At 33.9% G+C, this 19,008-nt stretch overlaps 1 protein-coding gene and 1 long non-coding RNA gene across 2 annotated transcripts; one reads left to right on the forward strand and one right to left on the reverse strand.

Annotated features, from left to right (window-relative positions):
• Nucleotides 1-136: 136 nt before the first annotated feature.
• On the reverse strand, nucleotides 137-15,098 carry LOC106079526 (mitochondrial inner membrane protein OXA1L-like). Its single transcript, XM_056034602.1, has 9 exons — nucleotides 14,950-15,098; nucleotides 5,645-5,809; nucleotides 4,807-5,026; nucleotides 4,381-4,524; nucleotides 3,483-3,568; nucleotides 2,532-2,696; nucleotides 1,368-1,472; nucleotides 1,082-1,241; nucleotides 137-390 (listed from the first exon to the last, which is right to left on the reverse strand). Exons 1-9 carry the CDS (start codon nucleotides 15,046-15,048, stop codon nucleotides 242-244), a joined length of 1,293 nt encoding a protein of 430 aa, XP_055890577.1. The 5' UTR covers nucleotides 15,049-15,098; the 3' UTR covers nucleotides 137-241.
• Nucleotides 15,099-15,238: 140 nt separating this feature from the next.
• Nucleotides 15,239-18,433, forward strand: LOC129927194 (uncharacterized). Its single transcript, XR_008778793.1, has 2 exons — nucleotides 15,239-15,702; nucleotides 17,174-18,433. It is a non-coding gene; the product is annotated as an uncharacterized LOC129927194 (long non-coding RNA).
• Nucleotides 18,434-19,008: the final 575 nt, after the last annotated feature.

Below are 19,008 nucleotides of genomic sequence, written 5' to 3' on the forward strand. Positions count from 1 at the left end.
AATGTATTCACTTACAATTGTATCTCACAACAAAAGTGTACCTACTAATGTTTGGTCCTGATTTTTTGTTTAGCCTCCCAATCAGAGCTTACCATTGTACCAGATAATACCAAATAATAGAATGAATAAAAACATATTTGTTTTCATTAAATGTTGATTTTATTTACAATACAAAGAAGTCACAAATATTTTATAGAAATGCTTTCAATACATTTGTACATTATCTAACAATCTCTATAACCTAAGATTTTTTGTCTAAGCCTGCTCCCACTTTCTTTGGGTTGTAGGGATATGTCTTTGTAATTGGACCTTGTGCAGCCTTACGGAAACTGAGTTCATCCAGTCTCTGTCTTTCTAAAACTTGCTGTGTGGCCTTCATGTTACCATAAGCTAATGTAGGAAACCAAATTCAGATACAATTATTTCATATACAAGAAAAGAAAGAAAGTATTACCATATATAAAGACAGTGTCAGAGTCAAGATGATTCAGTCCAATGCTGTTAGTCCAGAGTGAAGCAGTATGAGTCCAGGATGAGAAAGAGAGACCAGTAGAGCTTAGGAGGGCAGTACCATTATCTTCAGTGAAGCATTTGTAGTCAGTGCATAGTGTTACCAATTATACAGTATTGGCTGTAGATTTAATACTTAATAAAATATCACATTATTTGGAGCCTGTGTTGTCAAGATATCAAGTTAGCTGTGTTGTATAGAGCAGTGTTTGCAGAGAGCCTTGATTAGGTAGGATCAAAACAATACTTATACAGCATTTCCCAATGACAAAACTAATTTAAAATTAAAGAATTTTCTGCATATAAACATATGTCCAATGAGAATTGAATTACTAATACATTGTAAGTTATGCAATGACTTGCACTTGTTGATGAATCAGGTACAGTTTAGTTGGGGGGGAGATTTTTTTTAATTGGCAGCAAACCAGAACTACTGGTTTTAAGAAAATTATTTCAATATTTATTTATTTACCTTTGTTAAGGACATGACAAAGTCAGGTCAGACTTAAAAACTGTTTGGCCTTGTAAACTAGTCACACACACAAAAAAAAATCATAATGAAAGCACTTACATTCTCTGAATCCTTCTATAAATCCTTTCTTTTCTGCCACTATTTCTGGATGGATAACTCTCTCTGGGATATTGAAATATGTCCTGACTTTAGGAATTTTTAAGAACATAACTTGCATCAGTGAGAAGGAGTTAGAAGTAAACCAGTACACCAACATGGCCTGGAACAAAACAACATTAAACTGAACATTACACAATTAATTGAATGTCATTAAACAGAACATTACACAACATTAGTTCAATGTAATTAAGAGTTAAGACAAGCAGCATATTAACAAGTGACTTACGGTGGGGAAATTCATGATAATGGGTAGCATAACAACAGGCATGGCCCTCAAAAACCACTTCATGACATGAGCCTGGGTTTGAGCAGACATGCCATCGACACCAGCCTGAAACACAAGGAGGATAACAATAACAGAAACCTACAAAACCTACTAATGAGAGAATTATTACAGAGCAATATCACAGAAAGATAAGACATTGTCAAGGTAATAGTTTGATTTCACACTCTAACTGGACACATTTTACCAATACTTAATGGAAAATGATAGCAAAAATGAAGGAATTGTGGGATATCAATGAAAATATACTGGCTTACTATATATATATATTTGTAAAGGATTAAACAATGAGCTATATCTAAAATAGATAATGACCTAGCACTAGCAACAAGGTAAAAAGGTTTCCTAATTGTGTGGAAAAATAAAAGAGGGATTGATATTGCTTGATTCATTCAGTGGGTGTTAAAAATGATTTATCAACTTTTTGTTTTATTATGTCTAGTATTAAATAGTATTAAACAGATAACTTTTAACACTAAAAAATGCAAATAAGCTTATTTTTTCCATTCTATGCGCATTCCCCCCTCCCCCCAGAGTTAAATCGATCCATTAAGTATAGCTGCTCCTCTTCTTTGTTAATTACTATAAGATACCTATAAATGGCATGCATTTAAGTTGTATCAATCAATATTTAACTCTACTTTGTTAAATTTTGACTAGTGCATTCACAAATATATTAATTGAAAAAAATAAATAAACTTTATTTCTAGTCTCCTAGTTGTTAAGAAATAACAGGATAATGATTTAAGTATCTCCCAACTCTTAAGCTCAAAGATTCGTTAATCAATGTATTATGCCTATATACATCTGTTTCCCTATTTTATTTTCTTTAGAAACCTCCCCACCACTTCTCCATAATTTATTTCTTACATGAAAATAGTGACTAAATATATGTCAGGAACATTTGCAAGGATCAGGTGATAATATTTTTAAATGGTCAAATAAGTGTGTAACTAACTCAGAGTGTGAAAGGATAAAAACCACTGTTAGCATTAGAATGAATTCTTAATCAAATGATCTTATAAAATATATACGCAATATGCTAATTTGAGAAAAGATAACGCATTATTATGGATTCAATTTCAGATATTATATAAATAGCCTCACCTCAACCGTAAGCCAGAAAGTTATGGCTGTCAACAAGGGCAGACCATAGATTGGTTCAGGGACAGTCAAATCGGGAAACCACAGACACCCCCCTGTCTTCATACTCTCTACAGGTAAATTGGCCATAGCTCGTAAGCCAACAAACACGGAGAGAAACACAGGTAACTGAAACATGAAATAAATCATGAGGTGGAATATGTTTAGCTTAGAAAACACTTTCAGCAAATTAAAATTAGAAAGAAAAGAAAAAGAGTACATTAGGTTTATCAAAAAATATTAACTGCCGAATATTACTGCAACAAATGAAAAGTGTTCACTTTTGGAAAAAAACACCATATAACAATGTACTAGTAATGTTCCTGATAATCTTTTTAAACAAATGGCTGCTAAAAAAGTGTTGATAATTAAACATAAAATTTCTTGAAAAGCAAATAGTAAAAAGTTCCCCTTTCAGACCTTGTTTGTGGTCTATAGGGCAGATGATGTAAAGGTCATCTGTTTCTGTGGCCTAGGGTTAAAGAGGGTGTCATGTGGCCAGCATAGCGACCAACCGTCTTTACTTTTCCCAAACTAATGTCAGGTAATCGTTAGAGCTGGGTGGACTCAGGAGATGCCCAAAGATCCTGAAATTAAAAATCCCAGCCTTCAAAACCGAGACCCCCGGTTTGGAAGACAAGGGCTTTACCCCTCAGCTACTGCGCCTCCCACAAAAGCAAATAGTGCAGATCAATAGCCATCTGAAGAATAAGCTGGTCTACAAATGTGTGTGGAAGTAAGAAACATTTGTTTGTGTAAGGAAAATAATTTGTTCAAGACACTTAAGTTACTCCATGGAGAATTTTGTCAACTCTTAATATTAATTATTAAACAATTTTTGGGGGGCTACAGATTTTTCTATTATTTGTGAGTCTCAACAGTAGATAAGCATAGGAAAAAATCTAATGTATTTACCTGCAGCATTGGCATCATCAACTGACCAAAAGGTTTGACATTGTTTCTCTTCATGTAGTCTGCAAGTTCTCCTCCGTACTTCATAGCTGCTCAGACAAACAATGACATTAAATAACTTTCTGCAATAACTAGATCACATATCTTGAGGTAGCAGAAATTTAAATGTCGTATTATAGCTTATTTATTTCTAATTTTTCAAACAGTGGGAAGCGTGGTCGAGAGGCTAAGTGTGCTTGAACTTGGCTTGGCTACCCATGAAGGGGGCTCGAGGTTCGACTTGGGCAAAGTTGTGTTTACTGAGCGCCTGAAGGCAGCACAGAAAAACCTTCTCCTAGATACCTCACCTTCCCCACAACAGAGATTGGACCAAAGCGCTATGAGCATGCTATAAGCATGAAAGTAGTGCTATATAAAAGCCATAATTTATTTATGTTCTAATCATTTAAGTCACATTATAGTTCATCCATAGTGGTTTAATGATGACCACTTTTGTCATCTAGGGAGCTAAAGGCTTTGCACTGTGGTTTTGTGTCTCCTCATGTGGCTGGTGAGACCTATGTGAGCCTGGAATGTTCAGCTACGCACTGAGCAAGTTAGTCCAGCTGGAGCTCATGTCAGATGCCATGATTTTTTTCTCTGGCGCTTTTCTTCTGCCAGCGATGTTCTCTTGTCCACCACAATATTAGTGCCAGATGGATTAATTATAATTGATTGGTTATTTTTTAGATTCTGACATTTTTTATGTACTAGGCAAGTGCCAAAGCATAGGTGCAGCACAGAGACATGGTGGCCACTCTGGAAATTACAGAAAAATCAGCACAGTGGTCTGGTAGAATTGAAATCTATTTAATTTAAGCCAAGATAGCAAGTTAAAGTATGACATAGTGTGTTCTAATACCTTCAAGCATATTTCCTCTTTGTCTTGCTTGAGAAAATTTTAACTGTAGCCTCTGTACTGTAGGCATATGATTCATCATGTTAATGGACATTTTCTGAGCTTTGATCACAATAGGAAACATACATGTTCGAACAATAATAGTTCCTGAAAAAAAAAATTGTTTGATGGTTACAAATTATATTTATTTACTGCCCTAGACCATATACCTAAATATATAAAGAAATTTAAAAGGGATTTCATCATATTGTTTTTCTACTCAGCTATGTCTCATCAAAAATGCTTTCATACTAATCATGATGCTATAATTTTTGTACCTTTTACAAAATTTCTAAATAGTTAAATAATATCTTTTTTAATTGTTTTCTAACACAAAAAAGTTTAATCTAAATATTGATGAATTTCACCTATAGAAATAAAAAAACTTACCAATGACAATGGATCCCCACCAAGGAAGACCTAAACCAGCATGTAATAGTTCTAGCCCCTGTTGAACCAGTCCTGAGGGCCAGTGACCCCCTAGACCTAATGACTGGAGTGATGGTTCTCCAAGAGCATTCAATGTCTGTATTAATTCTGTAGTCTCAGGAATCGGTACTGGTGGGATATAATCTGATGGTGGATTAATGAAGTTTGAAGTATCGATCACCTATTTTTGTTTTTGTTGTAGTAAGACAAATAAAAAAAAACATGTAAGTATCTACCATCAAAGAATTTATTTTTGGTATAACACCAGACACATACTAAAATTAATTTTTAAAAAAAGGTGAAAGTAATGAAACAGCTAACAGACCATTAATGTTTTTTTTCAAATAGACAGAACAAAATTTAGGACAAATTTCAGCAATAGTAAGAGCACACAAACATTTTTGAGTAGGAAATTAATTAAGATCTTCTGGGCATGAAGTCGAGAAATGGTATGCCTAACTGATTACCCCCGGTGTGACTACCTGTGGTGACATCTATTTTGGAAAAGTAAAGACTCTTCATCAACCCAATAACTCATAGTTATAAAAAAACATATTTAAAAATCATAGTTATAAAAACACATATTTAAAAAAAAATGATAAAGATAGTATTCATTTAGTCTCATTACACATGAAGGTGAATCACTGATAAACAGGCAGGCTAATGACTATACAAAGGGTAACTAATAAATAAACAATTTTAAATAGAATTCTAGAGAAAGGTGTTTTGTAATCACATACTGAAAACTGAACTATTGAACAGAAATATAACATATATGCTCTTACTTAATCTCACTTACTTGATTATTTGCAGTGGAGCTATTAAACCGTATGAGACTTGTAACAAGTGGTGCACTATTATGAGGACAATATAACACATTACTTGATAATACAGATCTCCGTCTTGTAACATTCTTCACAGTGTGAAAGGACTCTCTAAAAAATTTTCCGTAACTCACTGGATGCTTCAGACATGAAGAAAATAATAGCATTAATACACGGCTCAAACAGATAACTCGAACAAGCAAAATATAGAAAATCCGTATAAAAAAAAGGATATCTAAAGGGGAAGAAGTTCGCCCTTAAAATTATATCTATCAATAATGTACAAGTTATTTCCTTTATTCAATATAAAACTCTAAATTTTTATAATTAATTATGAATAATTGACTAATTGGTATTTTTTTTTTTTGATTGATTCATGTTTTTTTTTTTTGTACAATAAATAAATGTTTAAAGTCTCAACGTGATCCCAGAATGAGGGAAGGAGAAATTATGTTAACAATTATTTAAGGAACTGAACCCAACAAATTTTCCACTTGTTTGTACGGTATCAAACAAAATAATTAATTAACAGTAACTAATTGACAATTTGGTTACTTTTTTGTTTTTGTTTTAATTGACTCATGTCTTGACTATACCAATGAATAATTGTGCGAAGCTTCAACCTGATCAAAGAATGGGTGTGGGAGAAATAACATATATATACACACACTTTTTACCAGACGGACAGAGTGAGTTGATATAAGCTTAGTAAAAATAAAATAGAAGATTTTGCACATTAGAAACCAGTAGTGAAATAAAATGGTAACATCCATATTTTAGATATATATGAATAGCCGTTAACAAAGGGAGATTTTTTAAGTCAACATGTGACATGAGTTAGAAAATTCTGCTTCTCAAGACAAGTTGCACCAGTTCTATGTTACAGTTGTGAAGACAGATAAAACTCTCAAAAAATATAAAGATTCTATACTAGACTCCACTTTAATAAAAGTATATTACATATTGAGCTATTTATTTTCCTATGTTTTATTATGTTTTAATCATAATTTTGATATGGTAAATAAAACTTATAGATCAATACATATATATATATTGTCACAGATTACATTATAGAATTGTTTGTACATTTCACTTTTGAAAGTAATATAAGCCCTCGACATGAGTCTCGGGATTTAATCCTCAAATTTAGACACTTGTCATTCAAGTCAGGATTTACCCAAGGGACTTAATTAGTATGTTTGAAATCTATTGGTTGATTTGAATTTAAACAAAGACATTTTTGAAAAGAGTTAGCGCCAGAGAATTGGCGGTAGTAAGAAAGTAAAGTCAGTCGATAATATTAAGTCCTTGTAGCTAGTCACGTTTCTAAGAGCTCTGTTTGAAAAGCCTTTGTAATATGTTCCATGCTCATTGATCTGTAATTTGTACATAAACTGTACTTACGTTGTATTTAATAAAGTTCCAGAGTTTTGTTTTATCAAAAGAATCGTCAATTATAATTCTAGATCGTCATTTTTGTTAACTATTGAATTCAAGTAAAATCCCCGGCATCACAGCACATCATACCATCTGATGTTGTGACATAATTGGCACTCTCCGACTAACAAAAGTTCATGGACAACTTTTAACGAAATTTATTCAAGATCTAGGACCAATTTCTAAAACTCTTCAAAGGAACTTCATTCTTATTTAACGGAGGACAGAATTTCTGTGTTTAACAGGTCAGTTGGTTATCGATAATTCTTTTATAAAGATTTTCGTTAGAGTTACGTCTAACTCACGAAAACTATTATTATATGTAATTGGCAAAAGGAATAAGACCAATATACATAATAACTGGCATTATTAAAAGACCAGTAAGTCAAATAACTGGCATTATAAAAAAGACCAGTAAAGTAAATAACTGGCATTATAAAAAAGACCAGTAAAGCAAATAACTGGCAATATAAAAGACCAGTAAAGCAAATAACTGGCAGTATAAAAAAGACCAGTAAATCAAATAACTGGCGTTAAAAAGAAGACCAGATTTAACCAACTGTTAAACCAGTAAAAAGTACATCGGCTCAATAGATCTATATATCAATCATACGACTCCAGTAACTACAAGTCTACTGTCAAGAATTTATTAGCAAATTGAGGCTTCAAGAACTTTGTCACTAGATCTATATTATTATTATATCTGAGATAAAGCCAAAATCCAGATATTGAACATTTTGCTCCAATACAAGAAACTAACAAAAAAATTAAATATGGCTTCCAGTGCTAGAACACAACGATTCTTCGAATTAATAGAATTTGCTAAAGAAAAGCAAATTTCAAAGCCAGACCAGTGGGCAGAGAAACAAGAAGAAAAAGAATATCAAGAGCAAGAATCTGAAAAACAAAGGCAAGAATCTGAAAAACGCATGCAATTAGAAGAGAAAAAATTGCAAGACGCCGAAAAACAAAGGCAAGAATCTGAAAAACAAAGGCAAGAATCTGAAAAACAAAGGCAAGACGCCGAAAAGCAAAGACAACATGAAAAAGAAAAAATGGAATTCGAAAGGCAAAATAAAGAAAATAAAGAAAGCATTTCAATTCAAGGTCACTCAAGTATGTTTGACAAATACAGATTAATGAACAAAATATCGGCTTTCAACGAAAACATTGACAATATGGACTCGTATCTCATAAGATTTGAAGAAATAGCTACAACATCCGGTCTACCTCAAGCACATTGGTCGAGCTCACTCCTCACCCTTTTGACTGGCAAAGCTGTCAACATTTGCTCACAACTGTCCATCAATGAACGCAGCACTTACTCTGATATCAAGGAAGCTCTACTGCGCCAATACGGAGCAACCTCAGCTAACTATAGAAAGAAATTCTATAATGAAAGGCCACAGCAAAATGATGATCCTCAAATTTTTGTAGCTAATATGTCAATGTGGTTTGATAGATGGGTATCCATGGCAAAAATAGAAGAAAGTTACCAAGCTCTTCGTCAACATATTATTATCGACAACATCACCCATGCTCACTCAGAAGATATTCAATCCTACATTATAGAGAGAAATCCTACTGATATACAGACATTAACCAAGATCATCAGACAATATAAAGCAGCCTATCCAAACAAGTCAGTCAAACCATCTGTTGAAGAAAATTTTGTCTGCTTTGCTCAAGACAAAAATGCAAGATATAAGTCAGATGACAAAGTCAAATGCAACAAATGTCATAAACTAGGGCATTTCACGTCTCAATGCCGCAGCAGAACCACAGAATGTTCATTTTGCCATAAAAAGGGTCACCAAACTCATGAATGTTGGAAAAAACAGGCAGTCTCCAAAAATCAAAATTTTGATAGACCCACATCACCAACTCAAAGATACAGCAATAGAGAGCAATACAATCTCAACAAAGCACCTGGAAACAATAAACCAGATAACAACAAACCTCGCTACAGAAGTCATTCACAGGACTCCAGACCACAATATATGCCAAACAGAAGCTCATATAACAGAAGCTATTACAATGAGCACTCAACTATGACAGTCATTGCAAAGTCCAATGGTCTCAAATTTTATCCAGGCTTTGTAGGAGACAAGAAGGTGGAAGTTCTTCGTGACACCGGAAGCACGTCCACATTAGTACATGAACGCTTCGTACACGCAAACCGTTTCACAGGCAACCACGTCCAAGCCACTGCATTCAACGGAACTGTCAGCAAGTTGCCTGAAGCCATCATTTATGTTACCACACCATTCTTCAGTGGTCAAACAAAAGCATTAGTAACACCCAATCTACCAGTGGACCTAATCATTGGAAACATAGAAGGAGTTAAAGAATGCACTCCTCAAGAACTTACTGAATGGACAAATGCCATACAGCAAGGTCAAAAATGTTTGGCAGTAATGACAAGATCCATGTCCAGACAACAAGAACATTTGGCACCTGAACAAGTTAGCCAAAATAATCACATGGCTACCTCAGTTACTCAAGTTATGCAGAATGCAACAGAAACAGTTACTAGTCCAGTAGCCAGCAACAATCAAGAACATCCAACATGGACACCCCCAGTTACATCAAGCCCATCCCTACCGGTCATAAGTCCACCTCCAATTCCCGAATGTCCATTGTTGAACTTTGAAGAACAAGACGACATGCCCAGAGTCTCTAACAATGATACAAGAACTCTAACTAGTCAAACTGAAGTCCATCAAGACAAGTCATATTTCACACATGATGACTTCAAAGAAGAACAGAAACGAGATCCAACATTGCGAATACTTTATCAGAAGGCTCAAGCAAACAAACAGCTGAATCTACCAAATAAACCATATTTTCAAGATGGCCTCCTGGTGAAGAATGCCATGCATAAAGACAATACCATTCAGCAAATAATAGTGCCACAGAAATACAGGAAAGAAATACTGGCAACAGGACATAACATTCCACACGCCAGCCATATGGGTGTAGTCAAAACTAAAGCCAGAATCCTCAAAGAATTTTATTGGCCAAGTATCATTAAAGACGTCAAGAAATACGTGAAGTCATGTCATATTTGCCAAGTCAAAGGACCTAAGAACAACAAATCACAGGCACCTATTCAGGATATGGAATTGACAGACAAGCCATTCCAAAAAGTCTCAGTTGATTTGATTGGTCCTATGCCAGTAGCTTCAGCAAGAAACCATCGATATGTCCTGACATTGATTGACACATGTACAAGATGGACAGAAGCAGTACCTCTAGTCAACATTACAGCACTTGACATAACCAGAGCTTTGTCAGAGATATTTTCCAGAATTGGTTTCCCAGAAGTTATCCTCTCTGACAGAGGCACACAGTTCACAGCTGACATTACCAAAGACTTCATGAACATGTACCACATCAAGATGAAGTTCACAACGCCATATCATCCCCAAAGCAACGGGCTTTGCGAACGATTCAACGGTACTTTGAAGAGGTGCATTTCAAAAATAGCACACGACAATCCACAGAATTGGGACTTATTGCTACCAGCAGCTCTGTTTGCATACAGAGAAAGTCCTCAAGAAACCACAGGATTCTCACCTTTCGAGATGGTTTATGGCGCCAACCCACGAGGACCAATGGCAATCCTCAAAGAAGCTATTATTCGCCAAAACTCAATCTCATCAGAAACCAAGACAGCGTTTCAACATGTGCAAGATACCAGAAACATAGTCATATCTGCATGTGAAAAAGCAAATGAAGCCACAGCCATAGCAAACTCCAATACCAGAATGAGAGTCAATGGAAACAGAACACTGAAACAATTTGAACCAGGAGATCAAGTATGTCTGTTACTACCAGACAAAAGCAACAGACTATTCATCAAATGGCAAGGTCCATTCCCCATACTCAGAAAGATAACAGATGTTGATTATGAGATAGACATACACAACAAAAAGAAAATCTATCACGTCAACATGTTACAAAAATATACCACAATAACTGAAGGTTCCACAAGCCCAGAACAAAATGAAAGAGCCATATCATGTCTTGCAGTCATACCAGAAGAAGATGAAAATGACACGTCCGAATTTGACGACATCGATATGCCACAAACAACTACCAAACAAACTGAATTTTGGCAAGACATCAAACTCAATTCAATGACACCGCAAAAACAGAAAGAACTGACTACCATTCTCAAAGAAAATTCAGACATATTTACAGATGTTCCAGGCAAAACGTCAATTGCGGAACACAATATAATACTTACTGATTCCAAGCCTACAAAAGCAAGACCTTACCCATTACCAGTACACTACAGAGACTTTCTTAAACAAGAAATTAACCAACTATTAGAGCAAGGAGTCATTGAACATTCCAACTCTCCATATGCTGCACCAATAGTTCTTGTCAAACGAAAGCAAACGACAACTCCAAGAATGTGTGTCGACTTCAGACAGTTGAACAAAATAACCCAACTCGACTCATATCCTATGCCAAATCCTGAAGATCTTATGACCAAGTTTTCAGAGGCTAAGTTCTTCACCAAAATAGACCTATCCAGAGGTTATTACCAAATACCAGTCAGACAAGAATGCAAACAGTTTACGGCATTCACCACAGCTTATGGACTATTCCATTTCAACTTCATGCCATTTGGTCTAGTCAACGCCAGCAGCACCTTTAATAGAGCCATTCACAGCATACTAGGCAATCGCTCTGACACAGTGTCATATATAGATGACATTTGCATATTCCATAAGACATGGAACGAACATATCAAAGGACTACAAGAAGTTTTCAGCATACTGAAACAACATGGTTTTACCATAAAGCCTAGTAAGGTAGAACTAGCCATGTCAGAAATATCCTTCCTGGGTTATAAAGTCAGCTACAATTCGCTGAGACCTCAAGAGGACATTATTCAACGCATACTAGACATCAAAGTCCCCACCAGTAAAAAGCAAGTGAGAAGTATTTTGGGTCTGTGTAATTTCTACAGACATTTCATACCAGGTTACACAGCACTCATAGCTCCATTGATTGAACTCACTAAAAAAGGACAACCAACGAAGATTCCATGGTCTACAAAGCTACATACCACTATCGAGAACATTAAAGCTGAATTCTCAAGAGACACTATTCTCAAACTCCCGAATCCAGAGAAGCAATTTTACCTAGCCACAGATGCTTCATCTTCAGCCATAGGAGCATGCCTAATGCAGAGTTACCAAGACACTTCACAGAAATGCCAAGAGACGTTGCACCCAGTATTTTTCATCAGCAGGAGGTTGTCACCAGCTGAAACCAGATACTCAACCATCGAACGGGAATGTCTAGCCATTGTATGGGCCATTGCCAAGTTCTCCAGATATCTACTAGGTGCCCATTTCACACTCCTAACTGATCATGCACCACTAGCATTTCTAAACTCAAAGAAGTTAGCGAACAGTCGTTTAACTCGTTGGAGTCTACAACTTACAGACTACCAATTTGAGGTCAAGACAATTCCTGGACGTGAGAATGTCTTCGCTGACACACTTTCCAGATGTATTTAATTCTTAACATAATTGTATATATATTTTTCTTCCACATATTTTTTTCAACAGGTATTCTATATCAGATGTTACATTTATTTTAGCACCAAGCAACCCACTGAGGAAGGTCACTCATTCAAGATACTTTTTAATTATGTTTCAGCATCTTTGCATATGACATGCATCAGACATTTTAATTTTTAAATCATGAGCATTTTATTTCAGGTATATTATTATTGCATATATCCTATTATGATAGTACAGATACATGACAGACAATTGGAATTTTTCATGTTGAGATTTATATCACATTGAGTATTATTTTCTCAGAAGATTGTCATGTACTATCACAATTATTTTTCTATGTCAATTTTTCATATGCAATATATTTTTTTCCATGTACACATTTTCACAAATGAGTTATAATGTCATATTTTAATTTCATCATGAAGCTTCATAACTTATTCAATTCAAGATTTATGCTTTGTACAACTTTTGATATTGTTCATGACAAGCATTGTCTCATTTTCATAACCACTTGTATAGTGAAACAGGTGTTCAAAGTCATCAATAATTTTATTCACTGCATTTACATATTTTTTATCTCCAAGTTGACTTTATTTTGTCATATGTTACCTCAACCATTTTTCTATAATTTCATGTATGGTATTTTGTGTATATTTAAATATTTTTAATACATATGAGCATTTCTATTACCATACAAATGCTAAATGGAGGGGGGGGTAATATGTCACAGATTACATTATAGAATTGTTTGTACATTTCACTTTTGAAAGTAATATAAGTCCTCGACATGAGTCTCGGGATTTAATCCTCAAATTTAGACACTTGTCATTCAAGTCAGGATTTACCCAAGGGACTTAATTAGTATGTTTGAAATCTATTGGTTGATTTGAATTTAAACAAAGACATTTTTGAAAAGAGTTAGCGCCAGAGAATTGGCGGTAGTAAGAAAGTAAAGTCAGTCGATAATATTAAGTCCTTGTAGCTAGTCACGTTTCTAAGAGCTCTGTTTGAAAAGCCTTTGTAATATGTTCCATGCTCATTGATCTGTAATTTGTACATAAACTGTACTTACGTTGTATTTAATAAAGTTCCAGAGTTTTGTTTTATCAAAAGAATCGTCAATTATAATTCTAGATCGTCATTTTTGTTAACTATTGAATTCAAGTAAAATCCCCGGCATCACAGCACATCATACCATCTGATGTTGTGACATATATATATATTTAGCAAAGAAATAGAAGTACTATACTATTTAATTAATGTAATGTCATGTTAAGTAATGTTTGTTATCAAGATAGCAACCTAGTTGTGTGCATTTATTAAATCCTAAAAATTTCACTGTACACATTTATTTATTTAAGTCACTTGATATTTTTTTTTTTTAAAACATGTTTTGCAGGAAGGCAGGGGATTGTGGCAGGCAGGGTTTGAACCCAGGACCATCAAGATGACAGTCCAGAGTGAATACTGTGATGTTTCAAGTATAATTGGCAGGACAGCAGGCAATACATTAACAGAGACTGCACTGGCTTTTAAAAAAGGAGGAACTCCTCTATACTGTCAAAAGACAAAAGCTAAGCTGGTTTGATCTTATAACATAACACTTTTAAAAGTCAACTTCCAAGGTACAGTGGCGGTGGGGCCACGAAGAAAGGGTCATCCAAAGAAAATCTGATGGACAAAAAGTTATTATTCTGCTAAGAACTGTGGCCAACCAGAAAGAGTGGGGGACAAGGACAGATGATGATGTAATCATTGTAATGTAACTTATGTCATAACCATGACTATAGACACTATACTACTATAGTGATTATAGTATTTATAATTTATAGTCTTAGTCACTTAGTCTACACTAGTAGTAGTACTGACAGTCTACAACAATGTCAACAATTGTCTCAATTGAACAAGTACTTGAGTTCAAGTCATTCAAGTATTAGAATTTACTTAAATCTACTAAAATAAGTTACTAACTTAAAATTTAGATCCCTAGACACTACTCTCTCTTAGTCTCTAGTTTTAACTTTTGTCTTTTACTTAACTTTTACTTTACTACAGTGACTACACTCAGCAGAGTACTCAGACTCAGTACACTAGTACTGTAACTGTTCACTACAGACTACGTCTACACTTGTAAAAATACTTGTAACAGTGACACTACACTGTTACACTCTGACTCACTCTACACTGACTACACTGTCACTACAGTTACAATACGAGGCAGTCATTAAAACTTTAATTTTCGAGTTTTAAGGACAATGACATTTGCATTAAATTAACAATGATTTTGAAAAGCATACACAAATATTTTTTCGTGTGTTCTGTGTTAAATTATGTCTAAAAACTGAAGATGATTTATATATGTATCCATATCTGCAAAAAGTCATGTGGGCCGCCATATTGACATTCAACTAACCACAATATAGCCAGATAATTTAACCTTTCAAGAAGACCATGTTTAATTTTGTTCAATAGAGGTTTATTTAATACAATTTAACTTTGAAATATGAGCACAGAAGAATCAATAATACAAAAACAAACATTTTTAAAGGTAAATATCTTAAGTACAAAAGAGGTAATATTTAGAAACAAAGCAAGATCGTTGTTTCTAGTTTTGATATTTATTAACGGGAATCCTTACTGGCAATATTTGACGTAAACATAACAAACGAAAATCCAAAAACATCGGATTCTTTTAGAAACATCCACTTAAACTAGACTAATACCACATCCAGATTTAGATCTAGATCTAGAGTCTATGTCTATCTAGAAATTTGAAGGAGTCCTAATCATTTTAAACGCCAACAACAAATGCACCTAGATCTATATCTAATTGTATAAATAATAATGCTTGCCTATGTAGATCTAGTCTCCTACAAATTTATAATTCTATGTTGTCTAGATTCTACTTTTATTAACTTTTACCCTTAGCCTGACTTACTAGTCTTAGGCGTCCTAGGAAAAAATCATTAAAATGACTCTGGAAAGTTTCATTAAAGAGTCTCTTACAGTTGTATTTTCCATTGCTTTTACTCTGATTCTAATTGTCATTGGTAATAATATAATAAATATATCTATCATCTATAATTATTAAATTAATATACTAGTCTAATAAAAAAATAGTAAAATAAAAAAAGTTACACTTTTTACTTTAAGAATCTACATTAGTTTAACCTTGTCTAAATCTATTTATATCTAAAATATATTTGGATCCTTTGTTTTTCATAAAGATGTAAGAATGTAGGGAAGATTTCATTAATTTTTGCAAGTTAGGTGGGTCTTTTTGCTGCTTTGTTGTTGTGAGCGCTCAACACTAGATGGCTTGCCTGGTCAAACGATTTGCGCCCTGGACTGTCATTTGGATTTATCGATTCCCGAGTTCAAACCCTGCCCGCTTCCAACCCCCGTTGTCCTGTGGGCGGGTTTGGACTTGGAAGTAAACTATCTTCAACTCTGAAAGAACATCCGAAACATGTAAAACATTTTACAAACACTAAAATCAGATTGATGTGCTCCTTGGTCATGGTCACATTCTTGTATGCTTGCAAATCTTGTACACTAACTGCAGAACTAGAGAGGATAATCCTAGCCATAGGATTGAGATGCTATAGAAGGAAATAGTTATCACCTACAAAGATTGCATCACAAATGAAGAATCGAATCACTTATAATAAAAATAGGTTTATTAAATAGTTATCTATTGTTAGCTTCAAACTTTAAAGTGGCTGCCTAAAAGGGGACTTATTCAATTTATACCACCACATCAGTCAAGTACAATTTCTTTCCCTTGCTCAAAATACCAAACAAAATTACAATTCCCATTAGTTAATTAACTAATAATTAATTAACAAATAGGTTAATTTTTTAAATTGATTTTTGTATTGTCAGGTAAAAGAAATAATTTTGCAAAATTTCAGCTTGATCTTAAATTGGGTGTGGGAGAAATAACGTGCACACATTTTTTACCAGATAGAGTTTGTGGATATAAGCTTTGTAAAAACAGTCTCGCAACGACGAATGGGCCCCAGGTGACCTACTAATGACTGTCAAAAAATGCATACTGAAACTTTATGGCCATATCACGAGGTCCTTAGGACTCACAAAGACCTTCGTCAGGAACAGTGCCAGGCAAAAGAAGAAGAAACAAAGCAAGCGATAAGAAGACAACATCAAAGAATGGACAGGTCTGTCATTGAAAGAGACTCTATCCAAGGCAAAAGACTGTGGGGAATTGAATAAGAAGGTCAACAGATTATGTGGTACCCAAACAGTTAAACAGTCCAAAAGAGTTGAAGTTGAAGAAATTTAAGTCCATGACTCTCATGAGTATAACAGTGGCAGAAGATTTAAAGCGCTGTAGACCTTCAACTTTGTTGATATGCTTGTTGCACTACATGTTTTATTTCAGTGTAATGTCAGATTTCTCAAGAAGCTATTGAAAAGCATAACAAAAAAATTAAAATTAACAATTTCATATAATTTGTCCTGCTATATGTTGAAAAGCTTTTTTTTTTTTCTTTTCAGCCTGGCTAGTTATGTGGCACTTGTTCTTCTCAAAAATACGATTTGTTCGAGAAATAATATTTCCAGATGGTGACAGCAAACAAAAAGATTCAAGTAAAAAAGAAGAATTGAGAAGTAGAAGAGAAAAGCGACAGAGAAAAGATTCTTGATTCACTTGTTACTATTAGCAGCACATTGTCTCTTACCAACTTTTTAGAAAAACATATCCAGTCCAACACTATTCTGCAAGATGAATATATTTTCTAGAGGTTGACATTTTATACTTTTATGGTATTCAGGCTAGCAGCAGAATTGGATAATGTAACTTTTTAATTTCATTTTTTTTAATAGGAATAGCTAATTCTTATTTTCCATTTCATTTGTATAAAATGTTTGTTTTACATGTTTCGGATGTTCCTTCAGAGTTGAAGATAGTTTACTTCCTAGTCCAAACCTCCCGCAGGACGACGGGGGATGGGAGCGGGCAGGGTTTGAACCCTCAATAAATCCGAACGACAGTTCAGCGCGCAAACCACACGACCAGGCAGCCATCCAGCCATAGAAATAGCTGTCTAATTCTTTTTTTTTCCTAACATTATCTTTACTTAAATTTGAAACTTAATGGACAATGGTCAGTTTTATTTACATTTTTCCCTTATAAAATGTCATTTACTTTTAAGACTGTAATGAACTAATTGATTTTCAATGCAGTTGTTGTTTTGTTGACATTTTTTAAATGAAGAATTGAATACATTTTGGTATTTAATTTAAAAGACCCATGCCTGCAAAGTATTTGAAAATCATATTGGGTTATTTGTAGCTTCCGTATTAAAGAAATTACTCACTGTCTATTATGATACACAATAAATAAAGAAAATAAATATATTCTCTTTTCTAATTTTTAAATTGTTACTATAAGCCAAGTAAAAAAACAACCAACTACTTTATAATGATCAATAAGAAGTATTCTATCAGTATGTATATTCACTAGTCTCCTTAGTATATGTTAATAAAAACTATTTATTGTTTAACATTTCATTTAACAAATTTGATAGTTGTACACTATCTGTTGTAACATCTTAATGATCTATTTACAATGATTATCAGAAAATAATGTTGATGGGTTTATACATGTTTTTTTATATATATATATATAAATCTATGTTTTCTTGAGCAACTGGGAAAGAGAATGTTTTGGGGGATTGAATGTTTGTGTCTGTGATCAGAAGATTGAGAATAAAAACTGCAAGATTTACTATGTAATTCTTGATTAATAAATAAGTCTTTGATTTCTTTTTATGTGTTGTTGTACACTAATATAATAACCAGATTAGTTAGAGTACATTACTCATATACAGTAAACTATTAGAACAATGAGAGTTTCGAATCTACAAACTTGGTATTGTTGTTGGCCTCATTCAGTCATAGATCAACTATGGTTCATTTGGAAGAGCAAGGTTAGGGTTTTAAATAATGAAATTAAAGCTTGGGTATTAGTTATCCCCACTTTCTATTGTCCGAAGAAATGCAAATATGTGATACAGTTTGGGATAAGTTTCATATTTGAAAATTATTACCAAAAAAAATATTGTTACTAATTTTTCATTTAGATCAAGTACCTTTTCATTTTTTTTTAAGGAAAATAGCAACATTTTTACAATAAAATGCAAGTTTTAAAAAGTTTATTTTATATTTGATAATTGTTTAAATAAACACTTAACTTTATGTAGAATCCAATGAAAGCAGCTTCTTAAGCATAATAAGTTTTGATGGCACCATGTCACAGGTCAGATATGGGCCATATCAAGATGTAAATAAGATAATCATTGACATTTATTTCAGTCTTATATCTGTAT

The sequence above is a fragment of the Biomphalaria glabrata genome, chromosome 7, assembly GCF_947242115.1.
Source record: "Biomphalaria glabrata chromosome 7, xgBioGlab47.1, whole genome shotgun sequence".
Classification (NCBI taxonomy): Eukaryota; Metazoa; Mollusca; class Gastropoda; family Planorbidae; genus Biomphalaria; species Biomphalaria glabrata.

Coding starts and splice junctions, on each gene's coding strand:
- LOC106079526 (XM_056034602.1), bottom strand. CDS start 15,048: ATGGCGGCCCACATGACTTTTTGCAGATATGGATACATATATAAATCA. Junction 5,810..14,949: donor ACACACGAAAAAATATTTGT/GTATGCTTTTCA, acceptor TCATGTCTGAAG/CATCCAGTGAGTTACGGAAA. Junction 5,027..5,644: donor GCTCCACTGCAAATAATCAA/GTAAGTGAGATT, acceptor AAACAAAAATAG/GTGATCGATACTTCAAACTT.